General features: G+C 33.4%; 1 protein-coding gene across 1 annotated transcript; it reads left to right on the forward strand.

The window, feature by feature from the left end:
- The first annotated feature begins 15,448 nt into the window (after positions 1-15,448).
- On the forward strand, positions 15,449-16,897 carry LOC149206090 (protein C2-DOMAIN ABA-RELATED 3-like). Its single transcript, XM_089393627.1, has 3 exons — positions 15,449-15,634; positions 15,788-15,889; positions 15,987-16,897. Exons 1-3 carry the CDS (start codon positions 15,530-15,532, stop codon positions 16,245-16,247), a joined length of 468 nt encoding a protein of 155 aa, XP_089249753.1. The 5' UTR covers positions 15,449-15,529; the 3' UTR covers positions 16,248-16,897.
- The last annotated feature ends 2,784 nt before the right edge of the window (positions 16,898-19,681 follow it).

Raw genomic sequence — 19,681 nt, forward strand, 5'->3', positions numbered from 1 at the left:
AACCTATTTCCCACGGACAACAAAGGGGACCTCCATGGCCAACCCCGACATATCCATTGAAATATTTGATCTGCTGCAAATATGGAAACCTATGTTATTGACCAGACAAGCCTGTTGGTCTTTCAATCTCTCGAAATTGAAATTACTTAATACATTATTCTTATAGTTGTTGATCTCCTAGTACCGACATTAAAGTCTTGGCCGATCATCACATGATCTCGCTCTCTTAGCAGATGGTCATGGGGTCTCACTAGTACCAGTGCCTAAATTTATGAAATCCAAGGGAAGAGCCCAAGAGGGATGTTACAAAAATATCCTGATATTACAATCTTACTAATATTGTGTCAATTGATTAAATCATATTCACATCCCAATCTATCTAATGTCGTGCTATTGTAACTAGGCAACCCACACAGTTCCCAGTGATGGATTTTCTCCCACTTGTCTTCACTCAATGGTGAAGAGGAGATCATTCCTTCATTATCAAAACCCTCACATTGATCTCTTCTATGTGCCCTTGGTCATTACGCATAGGGAGGAGATGATGCTGAAGAGATTTTATTATTTGTCCTCATGTAATTTAGAACAATCCTTATCCATGATTATGCCTATTATGGAAACAACAAACATGATACTTCTGTGGAATGGCAATAAGGATATTGCTTATCCACTGACTGCTTTTTAAGGTGTGTCACGCATTATCCTCTAAGCATTTTTGTGGCAATTCAATTCACCAATGAATTCCTTCATTTCAGCAGATAAGGCAACCTAGGAGGATGACATTAGCAACTGGGAAAGGAAACAGATAATTTTCTCAATTGAGTTGACAAGTGATTATGTGCTTTAAATCCAACATCTAACACTTTTTTCATTTATATCTCGAGTTCTTTAGAAACTAACAAATCAAACCACAACCATAGCTATGCATACTCTAATCTTATACCACTATCTCATAATTCTAATGCATCTAGCCCACCATATCGAATATTTGACTCATTCCATATGTCGAAAAGAATTGTCATACAGTACACTTGACGACTGACTTTAGGGGCGCAATTCGCCATGGAGTGAAGAGATGAGTAACAAGGTGAGAAGATTGTTCTAGAGGTCATTTTACACAAGGAGGGGAGCTGAGAAAGTCTCTGGCCATGTCAAAATTTGATGTAATCATGACTAGTGTTGAGCCCAACCTCCTTTTTTACCAACAATAATGCACATCAATCGTAGAAGTCAATTCCCCTAAGCATCATAAGACCAAATCAAGCATAAGAGCCTATACTTGAGTGCATCACGCGTCACGGGACACATAAGCAATATCAATAGTGGTGGTACCAATTGGTACAATATCCAGTATTATCCAGCTCGGTTTACTTTTCTACAGGAACTGAGAATACCAAATCCATTAAATGTGTTCTAGATCAGCCTAGATGTGATTGCATGGTATCACAAAATTTCTACAGCGCTGTAACATGAAGTAGAATTCTGACATTTATTAATGAAGGGGGAGAGGTATAAAAATAAAATATCAAATATTGCAATAAACACTTTCTGATCTGGATGTTCCGACATCCAAAATCTTCTCCTGCAATAATTTCCTTTACAACAATGGTTTAACCTTGCCTATGATGATAAATGTGACCTTCGTTTTTGTTGACAATGAGGTTTGAAAACCTTCTCATTCAGGGTTACTCATTGGCTTTCCTAGCTAGGTGGATTAATTTAGAAGGTTGGCTAGATGGAATAATTAATTTACAGGTTTTCTTTTGATTCAAATATAATAATGGAACCCCTGATCGGGATGCGGTTCGATGTTAGAAAGGCCAGGCTGGGAGTTGGTATCTGCAGTACAAGGGCCACAATGACGTCGCCCCCCACATGCTCAAGGCAGGGGGTGCAATGTCCTTCGGAAAGGAATGCATGGATGGTAAGTGGGAAAGGTGTTAGGGAAGGGAATAAGGTAGGGTGGTGGAGAAGGCAAGGCCATTCGACATGCAGGGAAGGTGAGAATGGCTGTGGAGAAGGGATGTGATTCAGAGCCAGGGAAGGTTGATGGCAAGAGGGGAAAATTGGTCAGGAACAAAAGCCTCAAACTTGGTATGTAATTTGGTCATGTCTTTGTGTTGATTCTATGAGCTGGTTGGGGTTTTGTTGGGGGGAAGCGAGGGGAAAGGGCTTGAGGCAATGGGGATTATAATTTTATGGGTGGAAATGGTGGTGGAAAGGGCATGCCATGGCTTGATTTTGCATTTTTATTCTCTCTCAATTGAGTGAGAAACGTGGATACAGAGTGGAAAAGTGCGGGCTATGAAGCTATGTGGGTCTATGCTTAATTTTTAAGGCCAGTGGGATAAGGGGGGACGAGAGTTGTAGAGAGAGGAAGGAAATAGTTGAGGGCAAGGGGATGAGACTACAACCATGGCAGTAGGATTCAAAGAAACCATTGGGAGAGTGGGAACCTACATGGCACTGAAGGAAAAGTTAGGAACCCTATGTGGCAAGCTTACCGGAGGGGCAAGCGAAGCCATGACTCTCATCTATTAGCTTAGGGTGCAAAAAGATGGAATAATTTTAGGCATCGTGCTAGGCTCTGGAAGTGCCTGTGGGCTTGGCTTGAGACATAGTAGGATGACCAACATATCATCCACAGTAAGGGGGAGGGGTACTATGATGGGCCCTGGGAGAAGAGTCTAAAACCCACCCCCCTCCAGCATCTGTGGGCTCTGGTTTACCCTTACACTCCCGCAAACAAGTATGCAAGAGAGGAGATTCATAAATCGCAAAGGTGGTGTTTTGAAAAAAGTTTGATGAATCTAACTTCGTTTGGGTGTCAATAGTGCTCTACTAAATAGGCTATGACCCGAATAGCAAGAGGATGCAGGTGTGGTAGGAGAGGCCTGGCCACCTGGATAGACAAGGTTGCAAGCACATCGGAAGCTTGTAGGGGTCATAAATATGTAGAGCACCTCATCACAGAGGCAGCAACGACATGTCGAGATGGGACAGATGTGAAAATTCAGAAGTTGATGGAAGAACGAGAAGCAAAGATTAAGTAATAAAGCGAGTCCAAGGATGAGCTGGACAATTAGGAGGCACTAATCCCAGATCTAGCGAATAGTCCAAGGAGAATTACTTAGTTTAAACATACTCTCTACTTGTATTACTTAATGAAGAACCTTCTTCATAAGACGATGGAACAAATCTTTGTGGGGATGGTGGTTACAGTCCAGGGACAACCGAATTACAAAAGAGATACGGATAAAATTCCTTTCCAGCTGCAGAAACAGGATCTCAGGATGGATCGGATCAACCACCACATCCCTTTTATTTTGGAGATGTATGGAATGCCAAGGGCTACTACTAAAGATCCTACTCCCATTGCATCTGCCACTGAGGAGCAGAAAGATTAGATCCCCCCATGCATAATTTTGGTTTATGAGGTTAGCTTTTAATTTTCCATTTGCATATGCTATTTTTTATAGTTATGTAGTATCTAGACATGAGATTAAGACTTATCTAGCCTGGCTATAAAGAATGAAACAATTCTGCTTTTGGATGGCTTATAACGCTCACCGATGGCCAACAGACTTGGTTTCCCCTTGGGGCATGTTGAGCCCACCTACTTAATCTATGTGGTGTAAATTTTCCTAATATATAATAGAAAATGGAATGGACCTACCAAGCTTAACCAAAAAAAAATATATAATAATGAAAGGAGGGAATTTCAACAAGCACACTATAATTTTTTTAGCTTGTTGTTTCATAGTTACATATATAAACAATCAAATTATTGTTACTGCCTTGCCATGCCTTTGTATGATCTCAACATATCATAGTATCCCATCCATTGCAATGTTTTAATTTATATTCCTTCGTAAAGCATGATACAACCCTTGGGATGATATATTCATTACTTTATTTGTACATAATTTACCAACTACAAAATCATTATAAGAATGAAATGTTCATCTGAATATTGTTTGAAAACTCATTTCGGGCATGTAACCTCTAAAGAATTATACCCGTCTTGCTTCACTATCCAATGAGACAATGGGCAAATTTAATTTTTAAGTTATCCCTTTAAGAAATTGGAAAACACAACTAGTTACATGACTGTCCAGTAACATGGGAAACTTCACTCTCCTTTCAATATTCGTTATTTCAAACAACCTTAGTCAGAATTACCTTTTGTTTCAAGTAATCAATATAATATTATTATATATGTTCCTTCTACAAAATACTTCTTCCATAAATCCTTTTATGATTTAATTTCAACCTTTATGGATTATGGAATATTTTTCTTATAGCAATTTATAACTGAACCCTTCATTAGGACCTACAACTCCTTCATATCTTTCAAGTGTGGGGTGACCCTTAGGCCAGAATATTTGAACTTAGTGCTCCAATACCATTTGTCACATACCCACTACGTACCACAACACTAACTACCTACTATTATTTACTTTATCCACAATGTGGACCTTTAGGTTCCACTAGTAGACTTAGTTAGTACAACAAGAATAAACCCCTCAACATTACCTATGCATACATTACAACTTTGAGCAAAGAATCAACCATCGGCATTCAACATGATGAGATTATAAATGAAAAATTATCAGTACTTTGATGACTTCATACAAGCATTAATGGAATCATTAGCATAAAATCACTGTAGTTAGAATTTCCATATATCATTTTCATAGTCCTGTGGTCATAATCGAAAGAATAATAACGTTTATGCAATACAATCTTAAGTAGATGAAATTCACTCCATAATGCATAATGAATCACATAGATAACATGAGCCATAGGCTATACAATTTCAAGCCTAATAACATAATTATCACAGGCAATTCTACTCATGCATAGTGGTCACATGCAATTTATTCAATCATGTCATAGAAAGGACAACTCAAGAAAATTCTATCATATGCTAAATGAATTGTCAACATAGAAGGTAAACATCCAACATATAAAACATCCCATGCGGACCAGAATATCTGAAACAATGTCACTTAGAAAAACTGAGCACTTCCACCCAACCTAGAACTGGCTTTCTCTAGTTCACCATCGAGCTAAGAGTTCTTTCCATGGATCAACTTCCTTTGTTGATCTCTTCAATGGGTATTTAGTACCCTCATTCATGGGGTGGTTTCCATTAGTGACATCCTGATTCTATTGATCTTTTTATCCATTTGCCTAGGATTTTTTAGAAAAGTTCACCTTTCTCTCCAGCTAGCATTTTCCTCATAAAAGGTATTTAATACCCTCTTTCATGAGGTGGTTTCCATTAGTGACATCCTGATTTTATGGATCTTTTTATCCATTTTCCTAGGCTTTTTTAGAAAAGTTCACCTTTCTCTCCAGCTAGCATTTTCCTCATAAAAGCTTCCCTTACTCTCCGGCAAGGTCCTTATGTTTTTATTAAGCTTACCAGCCTTCTTCAGCTAAGTAAATTAATGTATCTTTATCTCCAATCCATCAAGCTTATCTAGAATTAAATCTAGAAGACTTATCATGAAAGAATTACCCCTTCCCATTCACCAATGGGATTTGGAAAGAATCTCATCGCTTGGTTTCTAGCTTTTGTGATTAAATTATTTTATTTATTTAATAATCAAGTATTTACTCTAGCTTTTCCAGCTTTTCCAAGTGATTAAATTATTTTATTCATTTAATAATCAAGAATTTACTTTTCTTGTTACACATGAGAGCTAGCTTTTCTTAGCTTAGGTTAGCCGAGTTTTACATACAATAGATGGGTGTTACAGGTGGAGAGAAGTTGTGAAATTCCAATGGAGGGGTGTTACAGGTGGAGAGAAGTTGTGAAATTACAAGTACCTTGTTAGTGATTTTTGTTTAAAATTTATTGAGACTTAATTATTTATGGATAACATCACATATAGATATCGAAATTTCTGAATTACTTACAGTTGATATTGTCCGCTGTTGAATTATTTTTAAAATATCCTAGCATGTTGATGGGTAGTAGTTAACTCGTAGGTATTGGATGGTTATTGTATAATTTTTATGTCCTTGCAGAGTTCAAAAAGCCATAGTAGTAGATAAATTAAAATTCCATAGTAGTAAAGATAACAATACGGTGTTTTAAAAAAAAGATGGCAATAGAAATTGCAGTCATGTGAACAAAGGAAATCGTAGATATATGTTACTCCTTCATATTTTAGTTGCTGTAACATATATGTATTTGATTCTTGATAGATACAATAAAAATCAAATATTAAACTATATTTATATTATAAGTCATTAATTAAATTTATAAGTGAGTATCTATATAAATGAAAAAGGTGGAATTGAACCCTTGCACTTGTATTGAATTTCTCAAGTCTTGGATGGAGATAGTAGCATTATGAGAAGGCTACACTCGAACAAATAATTCTGGAATGTTGAATTGTGGTTGAATAAGGAATAATGCAAAGGACCAACAAACAACTAATATGTTAATTATTTTTTATAAGAAGAAATGGGAAACTATCAATTGGATATCTTTTTATTGCGCCAACTTATTGAGGATGCGGAGATTAAATTTCTATGTTATATTGCACAGGTTCACAACTACTCGAAACCGTGAGTTAAAATTAAAATATATTTAGATGTTCATAATAGAGTGGGAAGAATAATGAGTATATTATGAGACTTGAATAAATGATTTTAAAGTATGATTATTGGATTAAAATTTTGATATGGTTATCATATTATTCTACTCGTATTAAAATCAAATTATGAATGGTATGATTTCTTATCAAGAACATGGCTTGATAAAATATAAACTAATGCCAATAAAGATAGTCCAATGAGGGGCATAACTTAACGAAATAAATCTTATGCATTGAAGAGATCTTTTAATATGAAGGGAAGAAATGTTGACCCCTTATGAAAAAAATGTAGATGGAATTCATATAAATGATTCGAAAGAATTTCATAACATTCTATCGAAAGTATGCTAAATTAAATGAATATTTGTTCAGGAAATTCGCATGCAAAATCATTAAACTCATAAAGGACATGTCTCTTTGTGTGTTAGGAGACTATGTATTTTAAAAAATGTCTTCCAATTTAATATTTTAATTAATACATTTGCATGGAATGATGCAGTTCATTATGGATGTGGTATTTCCATTGGTTGAAGTTATGAAATTCCATCTACAATGAATGATGCAGTTCATTATGGATGTGGTATTTCAAACAACCTTAGTCAGAATTACCTTTTGTTTCAAGTAATCAATATAATATTATTATATATGTTCTTTCTACAAAATACTTCTTCCATAAATCCTTTTACGATTTAATTTCAACCTTGATGGATTATGGAATATTTTTCTTATAGCAATTTATAACTAAACCCTTCATTAGGACCTACAACTCCTTCATATCTTTCAAGTGTGGGGTGACCCTTAGGCCAGAATATTTGAACTTAGTGCTCCAATACCATTTGTCACATACCCACTACGCACCACACCACTAACTACCTACTATTATTTACTTTATCCACAATGTGGACCTTTAGGTTCCACTAATAGACTTAGTTAGTACAACAAGAATAAACCCCTCAACATTACCTATGCATACATTACAACTTTGAGCAAATAATCAACCATGGGCATTCAACATGATGAGATTATGAATGAAAAATTATGAGTACTTTGATGACTTCATACAAGCATTAATGGAATCATTAGCATAAAATCACTGTAGTTAGAATTTCCATATATCATTCTCATAGTCCTGTGGTCATAATCGAAAGAATACTAACATTTATGCAATACAATCTTAAGTAGATGAAATTCACTCCATAATGCATAATGAATCACATAGATAACATGAGCCATAGGCTATACAATTTCAAGCCTAATAACATAATTATCACAGGCAATTCTACTCATGCATAGTGGTCACATGCAATTTATTCAATCATGTCATAGCAAGGACAACTCAAGAAAATTCTATCATATGCTAAATGAATTGACAACATAGAAGGCAAACATCCAACATACAAAACATCCCATGCAGACCAGAATATCTGAAAGAATGTCACTTAGAAAAACTAAGCACTTCCACCCAACCTAGAACTGGCTTTCTCTAGTTCACCATCGAGCTAAGAGTTCTTTCCATGGATCAACTTCCTTTGTTGATCTCTTCAATGGGTATTTAATACCCTCATTCATGGGGTCGTTTCCATTAGTGACATCCTGATTCTATGGATCTTTTTATCCATTTGCCTAGGCTTTTTTAGAAAAGTTCAACTTTCTGTCTAGTTAGCATTTTCCTGATAAAAGGTATTTAATACCCTCTTTCATGAGGTGGCTTCCATTAGTGACATCCTGATTTTATGGATCTTTTTATCCATTTTCCTAGGTTTTTTTAGAAAAGTTCACCTTTCTCTCCAGCTAGCATTTTCCTCATAAAAGCTTCCCTTACCCTCCGGCAAGGTCTTTATGTTTTTATTAAGCTTACCAGCCTTCTTGAACTAAGTAAATTAATGTATATTTATCTCCAATCCATCAAGCTTATCTAGAATTAAATCTAGAAGACTTATCATGAAAGAATTACCCCTTCCCATTCACCAATGGGATTTGGCAAGAATCTCATCCCTTGGTTTCTAGCTTTTGTGATTAAATTTTTTTATTTATTTAATAATCACTTATTTACTCTAGATTCTCCAGCTTTTCCAAGTGATTAAATTATTTTATTCATTTAATAATCAAGAATTTACTTTTCTTGTTAACATGAGAGCTAGCTTTCCTTATCTTAGGTTAGCCGAGTTTTACATACAATAGATGGGTGTTACAGGTGGAGAGAAGTTGTGAAATTACAAGTACCTTGTTAGTGATTTTTGTTTAAAATTTATTGAGACTTAATTATTTATGGATAACATCACATATAGATATCAAAATTTCTGAATTATTTACGGTTGATATTGTCCCCTGTTGAATTATTTTTAAGATATCCTAGCATGTTGATGGGTAGTAGTTAACTCGTAGGTATTGGATGGTTATTGTATAATTTTTATGTCCTTGCAAAGTTCAAAAAGCCATAGCAATAGATAAAGTAAAAATCCATAGTAGTAAAGATAACAATACGGTGTTTTAAAAAAAAGATGGCAATAGAAATTGCAGTCATGTGAACAAAGGAAATCGTAGATATATGTTACTCCTTCATATTTTAGTTGCTGTAACATATATGTATTTGATTCTTGATAGATACAATAAAAATCAAACATTAAACTATATTTATATTATAAGTCATTAATTAAATTTATAAGTGAGTATCTATATAAATGAAAAAGGTGGAATTGAACCCTTGCACTTGTATTGAATTTCTCAAGTCTTGGATGGAAATAGTAGCATTATGAGAAGGCTACACTCGAACAAATAATTCTGCAATGTTGAATTGTGGTGGAATAAGGAATAATGCAAAGGACGAACAAACAACTAATATGTTAATTATTTTTTATAAGAAGAAATGGGAAACTATCAATTGGATATCTTTTTATTGCGCCAAGTTATTGAGGATGTGGAGATTAAATTTCTATGTTATATTGCGAAGGTTCACAACTACTCGAAACCATGAGTTAAAATTAAAATATATTTAGATGTTCATAATAGAGTGGGAAGAATAATGAGTATATTATGAGACTTGAATAAATGATTTTAAAGTATGATTATTGGGTTAAAATTTTGATATGGTTATCATATTATTCTACTCATATTAAAATCAAATTATGAATGGTATGATTTCTGAGCAAGAACATATCTTGATAAAATATAAACTAATGCCAATAAAGATAGTCCAATGAGGGGCATAACTTAACGAAATAAATCTTATGCATTGAAGAGATCTTTTAATATAAAGGGAAGAAATGTTGACCCCTTATGAAAAAAAATGTAGATGGAATTCATATAAATGATTCGAAAGAATTTCATAACATTCTATCGAAAGTATGCTAAATTAAATGAGTATTTGTTCAGGAAATTCCCATGCAAAATCATTAAACTCATAAAGGACATGTCTCTTTGTGTGTTAGGAGACTATGTATTTTAAAAAATGTCTTCCAATTTAATATTTTAATTAATACATCTGCATGGAATGATGCAGTTCATTATGGATGTGGTATTTCAAACAACCTTAGTCAGAATTACCTTTTGTTTCAAGTAATCAATATAATATTATTATATATGTTCTTTCTACAAAATACTTCTTCCATAAATCCATTTACGATTTAATTTCAACTTTGATGGATTATGGAATATTTTTCTTATAGCAATTTATAAGTGATCCCTTCGTTAGCACCTACAACTCCTTCATATCTTTCAAGTGTGGGGTGACCCTTAGGCCAAAATATTTGAACTTAGTGCTTTGATACCATTTGTCACATACCCCCTGCGCACCACACCACTAACTACCTACTATTATTTACTTTATCCACAATGTGGACCTTTAGGTTCCATTAATAGACTTATTTAGTACAACAAGAATAAACCCCTCGACATTACCTATGCATACATTACAACTTGGAGCAAAGAATCAACCATGGGCATTCAACATGATGAGATTATGAATTCAAAATTATTAGTACTTTGATGACTTCATACAAGCATTAATGGAATCATTAGCATAAAATCACTGTAGTTAGAATTTCCATATATCATTCTCATAGTCCTATGGTCATAATCGAAAGAATACTAACATTTATGCAATACAATCTTAAGTAGATGAAATTCACTCCATAATGCATAATGAATCACATAGATAACATGAGCCATAGGCTATACAATTTCAAGCCTATGAACATAATTATATGTATAATATATCATGCATAAATATTCACCATCTTCAAAACCGAGATAGCACATAAGTTTAAAGATATGACAACATAACAATTATTTCATAAAGCCCACATATTATGTTCCTTCAATAAATTTAACTTGTATTACATTTATGTGCAATAATTATCACATGCATCCATATATATTTATGTCATAAATGTAGTTAACACAGGCAATTCTACTCATGCATAGTGGTCACATGCAATTTATTCAATCATGTCATAACAAGGACAACTCAAGAAAATTCTATCATATGCTAAATGAATTGACAACATAGAAGGTAAACATCCAACATACAAAACATCCCATGCAGACCAGAATATCTGAAACAATGTCACTTAGAAAAATTGAGCACTTCCACCCAACCTAGAACTGGCTTTCTCTAGTTCACCATCGAGCTAAGAGTTCTTTCCACGGATCAACTTCCTTTGTTGATCTCTTCAATGGGTATTTAATACCCTCTTTCATAAGGTGGTTTCCATTAGTGACATCGTGATTTTATGGATCTTTTTATACATTTTCCTAGGCTTTTTTAGAAAAGTTCACCTTTCTCTCCAGCTAGCATTTTCCTCAGAAAAGCTTCCCTTACTCTCTGGCAAGGTCTTTATGTTTTTATTAAGCTTACGAGCCTTCTTCAGCTAAGTAAATTAATGGATCTTTATCTCCAATCCATCAAGCTTATCTAGAATTAAATCTAGAAGACTTATCATGAAAGAATTACCCCTTCCCATTCACCAATAGGATTTGGCAAGAATCTCATCCCTTGGTTTCTAGCTTTTGTGATTAAATTATTTTATTTATTTAATAATGAAGTATTTACTCTAGCTTTTCCAGCTTTTCCAAGTGATTAAATTATTTTATCCATTTAATAATCAAGAATTTACTTTTCTTGTTACACATGGGAGCTAGCTTTTCTTAGCTTAGGTTAGCCGAGTTTTACATACAATAGACCGGTGTTACAGGTGGAGAGAAGTTGTGAAATTCCAATAGAGGGGTGTTACACGTGGAGAGAAGTTGTGAAATTCCAAGTACCTTCTTAGTGATTTTTATTTAAAATTTGTTGAGAATTAATTATTTATGGATAACAATCACATATAGATATGGAAATTTCTGAATTACTTTGTGAAATTCCAAGTACCTTGTTAGTGATTTTTATTTAAAATTTGTTGAGACTTAATTATTTATGGATAACAATCAAATATAGATATCGAAATTTCTGAATTACTTACGGTTAATATTGTCCGCTGTTGAATTGTTTTTAAGATATCCTAGCATGCTGATGGGTAGTAGTTAATTCGTAGGTATTGGATGGTTATTGTATTATTTTTATGTCCTTGCAGAGTTCAAAAAGCCATAGCAGTAGATATAGCAAAAATCCATAGTAGTAAAGATAACATTACGGTGTTTTAAAAAAAAGATGGCAATAGAAATTGCAGTCACGTGAACAAAGGAAATCGTAGATATATGTTACAGCAACTAAAACGCAACAACCACTTGTTGTGATAACGCAACAACCACTTGTAGCTAATGGAGTAACATCTTCAAGAAATTGAAAATTATAGATGGATTAACACAATCTTACCTGAATATACCCAACAAGTGGGGGTGATGATTATAGAAACGTCGTTATGGTGACAAGTACAAAGCGTTATCACAACTGTTCCTCGTCCTCATGATAACAACTGACGAAGCATAGGAATTATGGAAAAAAAAAAAAACATACAGATGTGTGAATCCTTTCATCTTTAGACTCGTTAAGCGGGGTAAATATAAAAAAATTGTGCAAGTTAAGCCAGTGAAGGGTTAACCCTAGTAGGTACGACAGAACCCTGCTAAGGACGCTAAACTACTTGGGGCAGCGATCATGCCAACAACTTAGAGGGTTGCCATCATAGTTAGATACTCATATAAAGGAAAAAAAACCTTCACAAAGGATTGGAGCGGTACAAGTTAATTCATACCTTGAGTTGCAGAGAATATTACCTTGTCAAAGCTTCCGAAGAAATAAATGGTGAGGGTCGCAAGTGTGACTCTCTTCCAATTTAAACACTCGGAAGCAATTCTCCCCATGGTTTTTCGGGACTAATGCAGCAAAAGAGATGCCTGGGAGTAGGTGAATCGATAGTATTCTGGAGGCACGTGTCAAAACCTGGTTGTAAAGCACTATATCACAGCCACGAGGCATAGAGGTGGTCAGAGGGTTATAAAGTGAAACGAAAGACGAAGAAACAAAACCCTTTAGGGTTTGATGCGGCGAAATAACATTGAAGTAATGGCGTGTGTCCTAAGTGTTGCAGTAGAGGAGGTGACATGGGCCCATGCGACAAGGGGTGACGTGGCAGAAGTGTATAGAGTATTGGGGTCCCAATAAGTATAGGTCCGGCAGCGCCAGTTATGAGCATTGTGAACCTATAAGTAGAATTAATATATTGTTAAAAGGATTCCAGTACCATGAACCTTACATCCCATGAGCTATGTTAATCACGCACGCTGATTTGAGTAGATAGAAAATATCGGCATACAGGTGACAAGGGACTATAATTACACCACGACACGAGCAAGGAGATGAAACGAATTGAATAGCGGTATTGCGAAATGTTATCACAATTGGTGGGAGGAAAAACAAAACTTTGGGTTAAGCCCAAATGTACGTATGGTCATTAAGCTTGGGTTGATACCTTAAACCTCTGGTCGGAAAGTTAATGCCTCACATCAAAAACCTCTTTCATATCCATGGGCGCTAAATTCATTAGTTAGAAGATCTATATAATTGGAAATAAAATATATAGACGTTTTAAATGACATGTGACATGAGCATAGCCATAGGGATATGAATAGATGAATCATTAGCACAAAGCATAGTCAATATATTCCGGTGTGTGTATTGGTAAATAATTCCAACAAATGCATATTGAAGAAAATAACAGTGATAGTTAGGGAAGAAAAAATAAAAATTAGTGAATTGTGAGGTTGGTTACATTATTAAACATTTTTTCTAAAGTTTGCTTCAAGTTTGGCTTATCTCTTATCTTATTTTATCTAATAATTTTATATCTTTGAAAAGATTATATAGGATTGTGTTGCTAGATCTTGTCTTGGGATATTTAAGTAAATGCCATCAACTACTCATAGTGTAAATATAGAGGACATAAATATAATAAAAATGTGAGAAGGAATTATTACAACTAACTAGATAAAACGCTAAACTAAGGTAGTAAAAATGACCCATAAAAATATATTATTAAGGTAGACTCTCCACCCACTGTTATATACACACATACCATAATAACACATCCCTTATCACTATCATAGAACTAGTAATGTTACTAAGAATGTTGCCCCTCATGGATCAGTTTGTGTATCTATATGATTGCTACATCCCCTAAATGATATATTCATCCCTCACTACAATTATTGAGCTAGATTCTTTTTGAGCTGATAAATGATGTCCATCCCTAACTCTGGATCTACATTCTTTTCCATTCTTTTCCATCTACGACATGCATATTTAATTAGGACATTCATATTTACTTGTAAAGGTAGAGCTAGTCAATGATGCTTTAGCAATGGCTACTATTAAATTTCTAGGGCATAACTAGTACAGATACAATGATATTTAATTTCTTCATATTTGACCACTTAGCTATAATTTTCCATGATATCTTATTTCATCCAAATTTATCAAATCAAAAATATATTTTTTACATGGAATGATGAACTAGTTGATTTGACTAAGCAACTAATTTTGTGATGAACTAGTTGATTTGACTAAATAATTAATTTTATTTAGGTTAAAAAAAAACTAACTCATTTATATATATTCCAAATAATTCTTAATTTCTAGAATTTGAAAAAACATATATTTAAATAATAAATATTAATCATCATTACAAGCATTATTCAAAGTCCATTTAAAATATAGATAAACAAAGTATTAAAAATCAACATAGATATATATACTTTTTCCAACTGTATTAAAAATATACTTTACGATTTATTCTTACATAATAAGTATCTCATTTTATTTCTTGTAATTTATTTAACACCATATTTGATAGACACTCGAATACAAAACAATATAAATCTTCTCAGAATACAAAACAATATAAATCTTCTCTCTCATGTCATGGAAGTACTGTAGAGACAACTTTTATCGTTATAAAGAAAGGGGTAATGCAGGTACCATTGATTTCTTTAAATTAAGACCACAGAAATATATTTTAAGCTTCACCAGATGGCTTCAAAGGCTTCACCTAATTAGTCACAGAAAACAGCCTTACATGGGAAGGAAATATGCTTTCCACTCCACAGAAAAATCCAAAGGTCCCAGGGTATCCCTTGGAAGTGAACTGCACATAAAATGCTAAGATTCCTGGCTAACCCTAATTTAACTGCTCTATTGTGGAAGTGTTTTCAGCTATTTTCTGAACTAAAAACAGTGACCCAACGGCACATAAAGTTTTATTCCATTCCTCTCTTCTTTTTAGTACGATACTCCATTATTAAATTCAACTATTCGACCGCCTCACATATTCTCTCCGCTTTTTAGGTTGCTGGATTGAGATTGCTAAACTTTAGAAGTTGAGCTTGCGGGTGCCCATAAATTAAGTCACTTACTGGAGTTTCTGCAATCCGAGCGCTCTCACTTCTTTCCTTTTGTGTTTTGTTTGAGCAGCAGAGCAGAGATGGGCGAGCTCACTGTGCGAGTGATAAAGGGGTCGAATTTAGTGATTGGGGATCACTTCGTAATGAGTAGCGATCCTTTCGTTGTCATCGGATTGGGTGAACAAGTACGTAATTTCATTTATAGTAAATCTCATTCAGCCTTCACACACAAGTTTCTGTTATAACGTTTTCTGAGGAACAAGAATCTTTGCTTTGCTACGAATTATTACGTCTAAGTATCTCTAATCTCAAGTTTCGTTTACTGATTCCGTTCTCAGGCGAAGAAGACGAGTGTGAAAAAAAGGACACTTCATCCAGTTTGGGATGAAGAATTTAAATTCACTGATGTTTCTTATCCTGATCATCGGTTACTCACTCTGGTATGCTTAGTTAAATCTAAACCTGATTGTTTCTTAAGAAAATCTTAGCTCTTCAGTTTGTGATGATATGAACGAATCGCTGGTTTGGATTTTGCAGGAAGTGTTTGATGAAGATAAAGCCCCAAAATTCAAAAAGAAGGATTTCCTCGGAGAAGCTAAAATTGACCTAAAGTCTCTTCTTGGAGACCTGACAACTGGAAAGAAACTAGTGGCTCAATCCAAAAATAACTATCTCGCCAAAGATAGTTGGATCGTCCAGGAAAATGATGGTCGAATAGTTCAGGACGTGTGCTTGAAGCTTGGTCGCGTTAAATCTGGTGTCTTGGAAATGAGACTTGAATGGCAGCCTGAGGGCTGAAGGTTTAGTTTCACGAACTGAGAGTTTAATAGTTTGCATCGTTTTAGGGGGTGCAAATGTTTATAAATAAGCTCATAAACGTGAAGGATTTGTAGTATATGAAGTGCTTATATATAGATGATACAGACTTTAGGGTGGGTTTTGTAATTTTTATAGACCCGAATCAACAGAATATGTTTTGTTTACTTTTATATGTCTACTTGCACCATTTGGTATGTCTAGCTAGTTGCTCATATTTTGTATGTCTACTTGCACCATTTCTGACTCCAGTTTGAAGCATATGCTTGGCAACTAATGGTCACCCCACAAAGTCTAATTGCTAACTATTATATTAAACTTTGTACCGCGAGTTTAATTACGCCGACGTGGTCTATTTCGGAATAGGTGTAGGATTTACAAGCTTTAAAGAAAAGCTAGATACAAGGATGGTTGAGATGTAAAAGATGTTATACATGATCTAACCGATGTGATTGAGAGTTTGTAACTGATTTTTCAATTATCTTCCACCTCCATCTTGGTTGCGTTATGGCTTCCCCTACATCAAAATTCCCTTCTGAACAGGAGTGGATTCTCCAATAAACTGTTCAGCCGGGGGCAGCCCGCAAGTCATAGTTCGGTCGCCGCCATGAGATTGTATGACATCGGCGTGCATTGATAGCGACGAAGGTGATGCATATTTAACTGATTCCGCGGAGTGTTAAATAGAGAAGTCATCTTTATGATTATTTTAATTTATGTTTTATTATTTCAGTTTGCATCTGTTTGTGGAATGTTCAAGTTGTGTGTAAGCTTTTGTATGTCTTTTTTTGGTTAATTTAATTTTAACTTAAATTTTTTATTGAAATAATTTAATGTTTATCTATTTAATTTGATGTCAATATTTTTTTTTCCATTTTGTCCGGATTATGAACCAGATTTTTATAGAAAGTTTTCTTAATTCCCACCCTATAAATCACAAAATTTTAAATTCAATAATTATTTAATATATTTCTTGAGAATATCAAGATTTTGAGTTGATTGTTATTGAAACCTAAAACTTTGGTTTTTCCATTAAAACATAATTATAAAATAAAATTAAAATATCAAATTACAATAATAGACAATCTAGAGCTATTAAAAATATATAGTTACTCTACTTAATAGTTAAGAAATATACAGTTAATTTATCAAATAGTTAGGAAATATATCTTAATGTCTACTCTAATCTAATGATTCAATTAAATATACATATTGATCCTATTCTACCCATTTAATTTATATAACTACAAATACAGATCAGTGGACCTGGAAGGTTTGTTTTTTTAAAGGGCAGGGGCAGTGACAAAAGGCAGTAGCAGCATTAATGGTCCATGGGCCGTACGGAATGTCAGTATTATTTTCGACTTTTTGCATTGTTCCCTGCCGATGTCACATGACTAGGGTGCTTGATTGGGATGTGTATGAACCTCGAAAAACATCTGAGTTTGCTATATCCAATTTTGGATCTGGTGAATTTCTGTGATTTATCTTTTAAATTACAATTTCTACTCATCACACACTTTTTATATATGTATAACTATTTATTAAAATAGTTCAAAAAGTGTCATACAGATTTTATCTATAAAAATAAATTATATAGTTAATAAATAATTTATTTTATTTTGTTTTATATAATTTATATTTTTTAATTTCACGCTATTATAAATTTTTTATAATGACTAATTATAATTTTGTAAATGATATATTTAATTTAATAATATAAAGAAATTTGGGAATAGATAAAAAATTTCAAACCATTTGAGAAAAAAAAATTGGATAAATTTGGAATTTTAGCATTTTTTTTACCCACAGTTACTATGGTTGAACCAATTTTTTTATTTTATTTTTCTATTTTTTAACTAATTTTTTTCCTAGTCAATATTTAATGTCCAAAATATAATCAAGTTTTTATAAATGTTATTTTTTTATCGATTATAATTTTATTTAAAAAATGTTCCTGAATCACCTCAATTGGTGATCGAAGTAATGTGAAATATGTCTAAAATGAGAGATCCAAGGTTCAAATCCCCTTGTTTGTGACATGTTTTATGGATGGCAAAGACCCCAAGGTAGGTTAAAATCCTCTTGTTTGTGACTTACTTTGGAGGTTGTAGGCCCCCAAGATTTATGTAAGTCAAGTCCCACTAGCACAACTCGTTGAGGATGGGCCTCTTCGGCAAGGCAACCCAAGATCTAACCTCACAGGGAGTGGTTGTGCCATGTGCTAACGGGAAGAGACACGCTAAAAAACATCTAGTGAACTAGGCTGAGTGCGATCCTAGGTGACTTTGACGACTAAAATGCCCTCGGTGGTGGCAGCGCCTCAAGCCATAGATCAAGCCTAAAAAATCACAAACAACTTGACAAACAAACAAAAAAAAACTTATTTGAAAAATAACTAATACATATTTGTAGATTATAATATATATTTGACTATCAAATTTCAATAATTTTACAAAAATATTTTCTAATATTTTACTATTATAAAAAATAAAAAAATCATTTTCTAAACCACACTTTAATATATAAATTTATAATTATCCTTTTATAAAACAATTTTCCAGTAAATGTATATGTATAATTTTCATATTTTAACTTTAATCTCTCATTTTAAATTATACTCCTTTTAAGGTAAGAGTAATTATGTATTTGCATATAAAACATGCTATATGTTATTATTTTTCTCAGTTGAATAGGCGCTATTGGTTGCCATTTGAATCAAGCGAATTGTTAAAAGAATATTAGAGATTCCTTTGTATTACAAATTCATGCAAAGGTTATTTACAAAATTTCAATGGTAGTTTCTTATTATTATTAAAAGTTTTTTAAGGCATTCATGGTGTACATTTTTAAGGTTTAACCACAATTTTTTTTTTTGTTATTATTGATGTATCTGTCACTTCGTCTTTCACTTCTCCATTCTCAAGGTAGACAGAATTATGTCTTTCTGGTAGCATGTATAAATGTTGTGACCATTAGAATTTAATATTGTATATATATTGACGGTGGCTCACACCATTTGGTTGGTTTATTTTAATTTAAATTTATTTTTGTAATTGAATATAAAAGTTATATTTACGAAAATTTTATTTTATTTTATTTTACGTCTTTTTGGGTGCATGTACAAATGTTGTGACCATTAGAATTTAATATTGTATATATGTTCATAGTACTTCACACCATTTGGCTGGTTTATTTTGATTTTATTTTATTTTGGTAACGGAATATAAAAATCATATACATTAATATTTTTCCATTTTAGGTTTTACTATATAATCTAGTTTAACATTTTAGGTTTTGCTGTAGTATTTATTTTAAAACATCATATTAGCCATTAGACCATTAAAAACTATTTCAAAATTAATAGCGACTAGACCATATTCAAAGGGTTGTAAGTGATCTCAATATGCTAAATA

This window comes from Pinus tabuliformis, chromosome 1_2 (assembly GCF_031772625.1).
Source record: "Pinus tabuliformis cultivar Carrire ecotype Pingquan chromosome 1_2, CPIR1, whole genome shotgun sequence".
Lineage (NCBI taxonomy): Eukaryota > Viridiplantae > Streptophyta > Pinopsida > Pinales > Pinaceae > Pinus > Pinus tabuliformis.

Excerpts from the sequence above, each read along its gene's own strand:
- LOC149206090 (XM_089393627.1), top strand. The coding sequence starts at position 15,530 with ATGGGCGAGCTCACTGTGCGAGTGATAAAGGGGTCGAATTTAGTGATT. Across the intron at positions 15,635-15,787 it reads TCATCGGATTGGGTGAACAA|GCGAAGAAGACGAGTGTGAA; the intron begins GTACGTAATTTC and ends TTCCGTTCTCAG. Across the intron at positions 15,890-15,986 it reads ATCATCGGTTACTCACTCTG|GAAGTGTTTGATGAAGATAA; the intron begins GTATGCTTAGTT and ends TGGATTTTGCAG.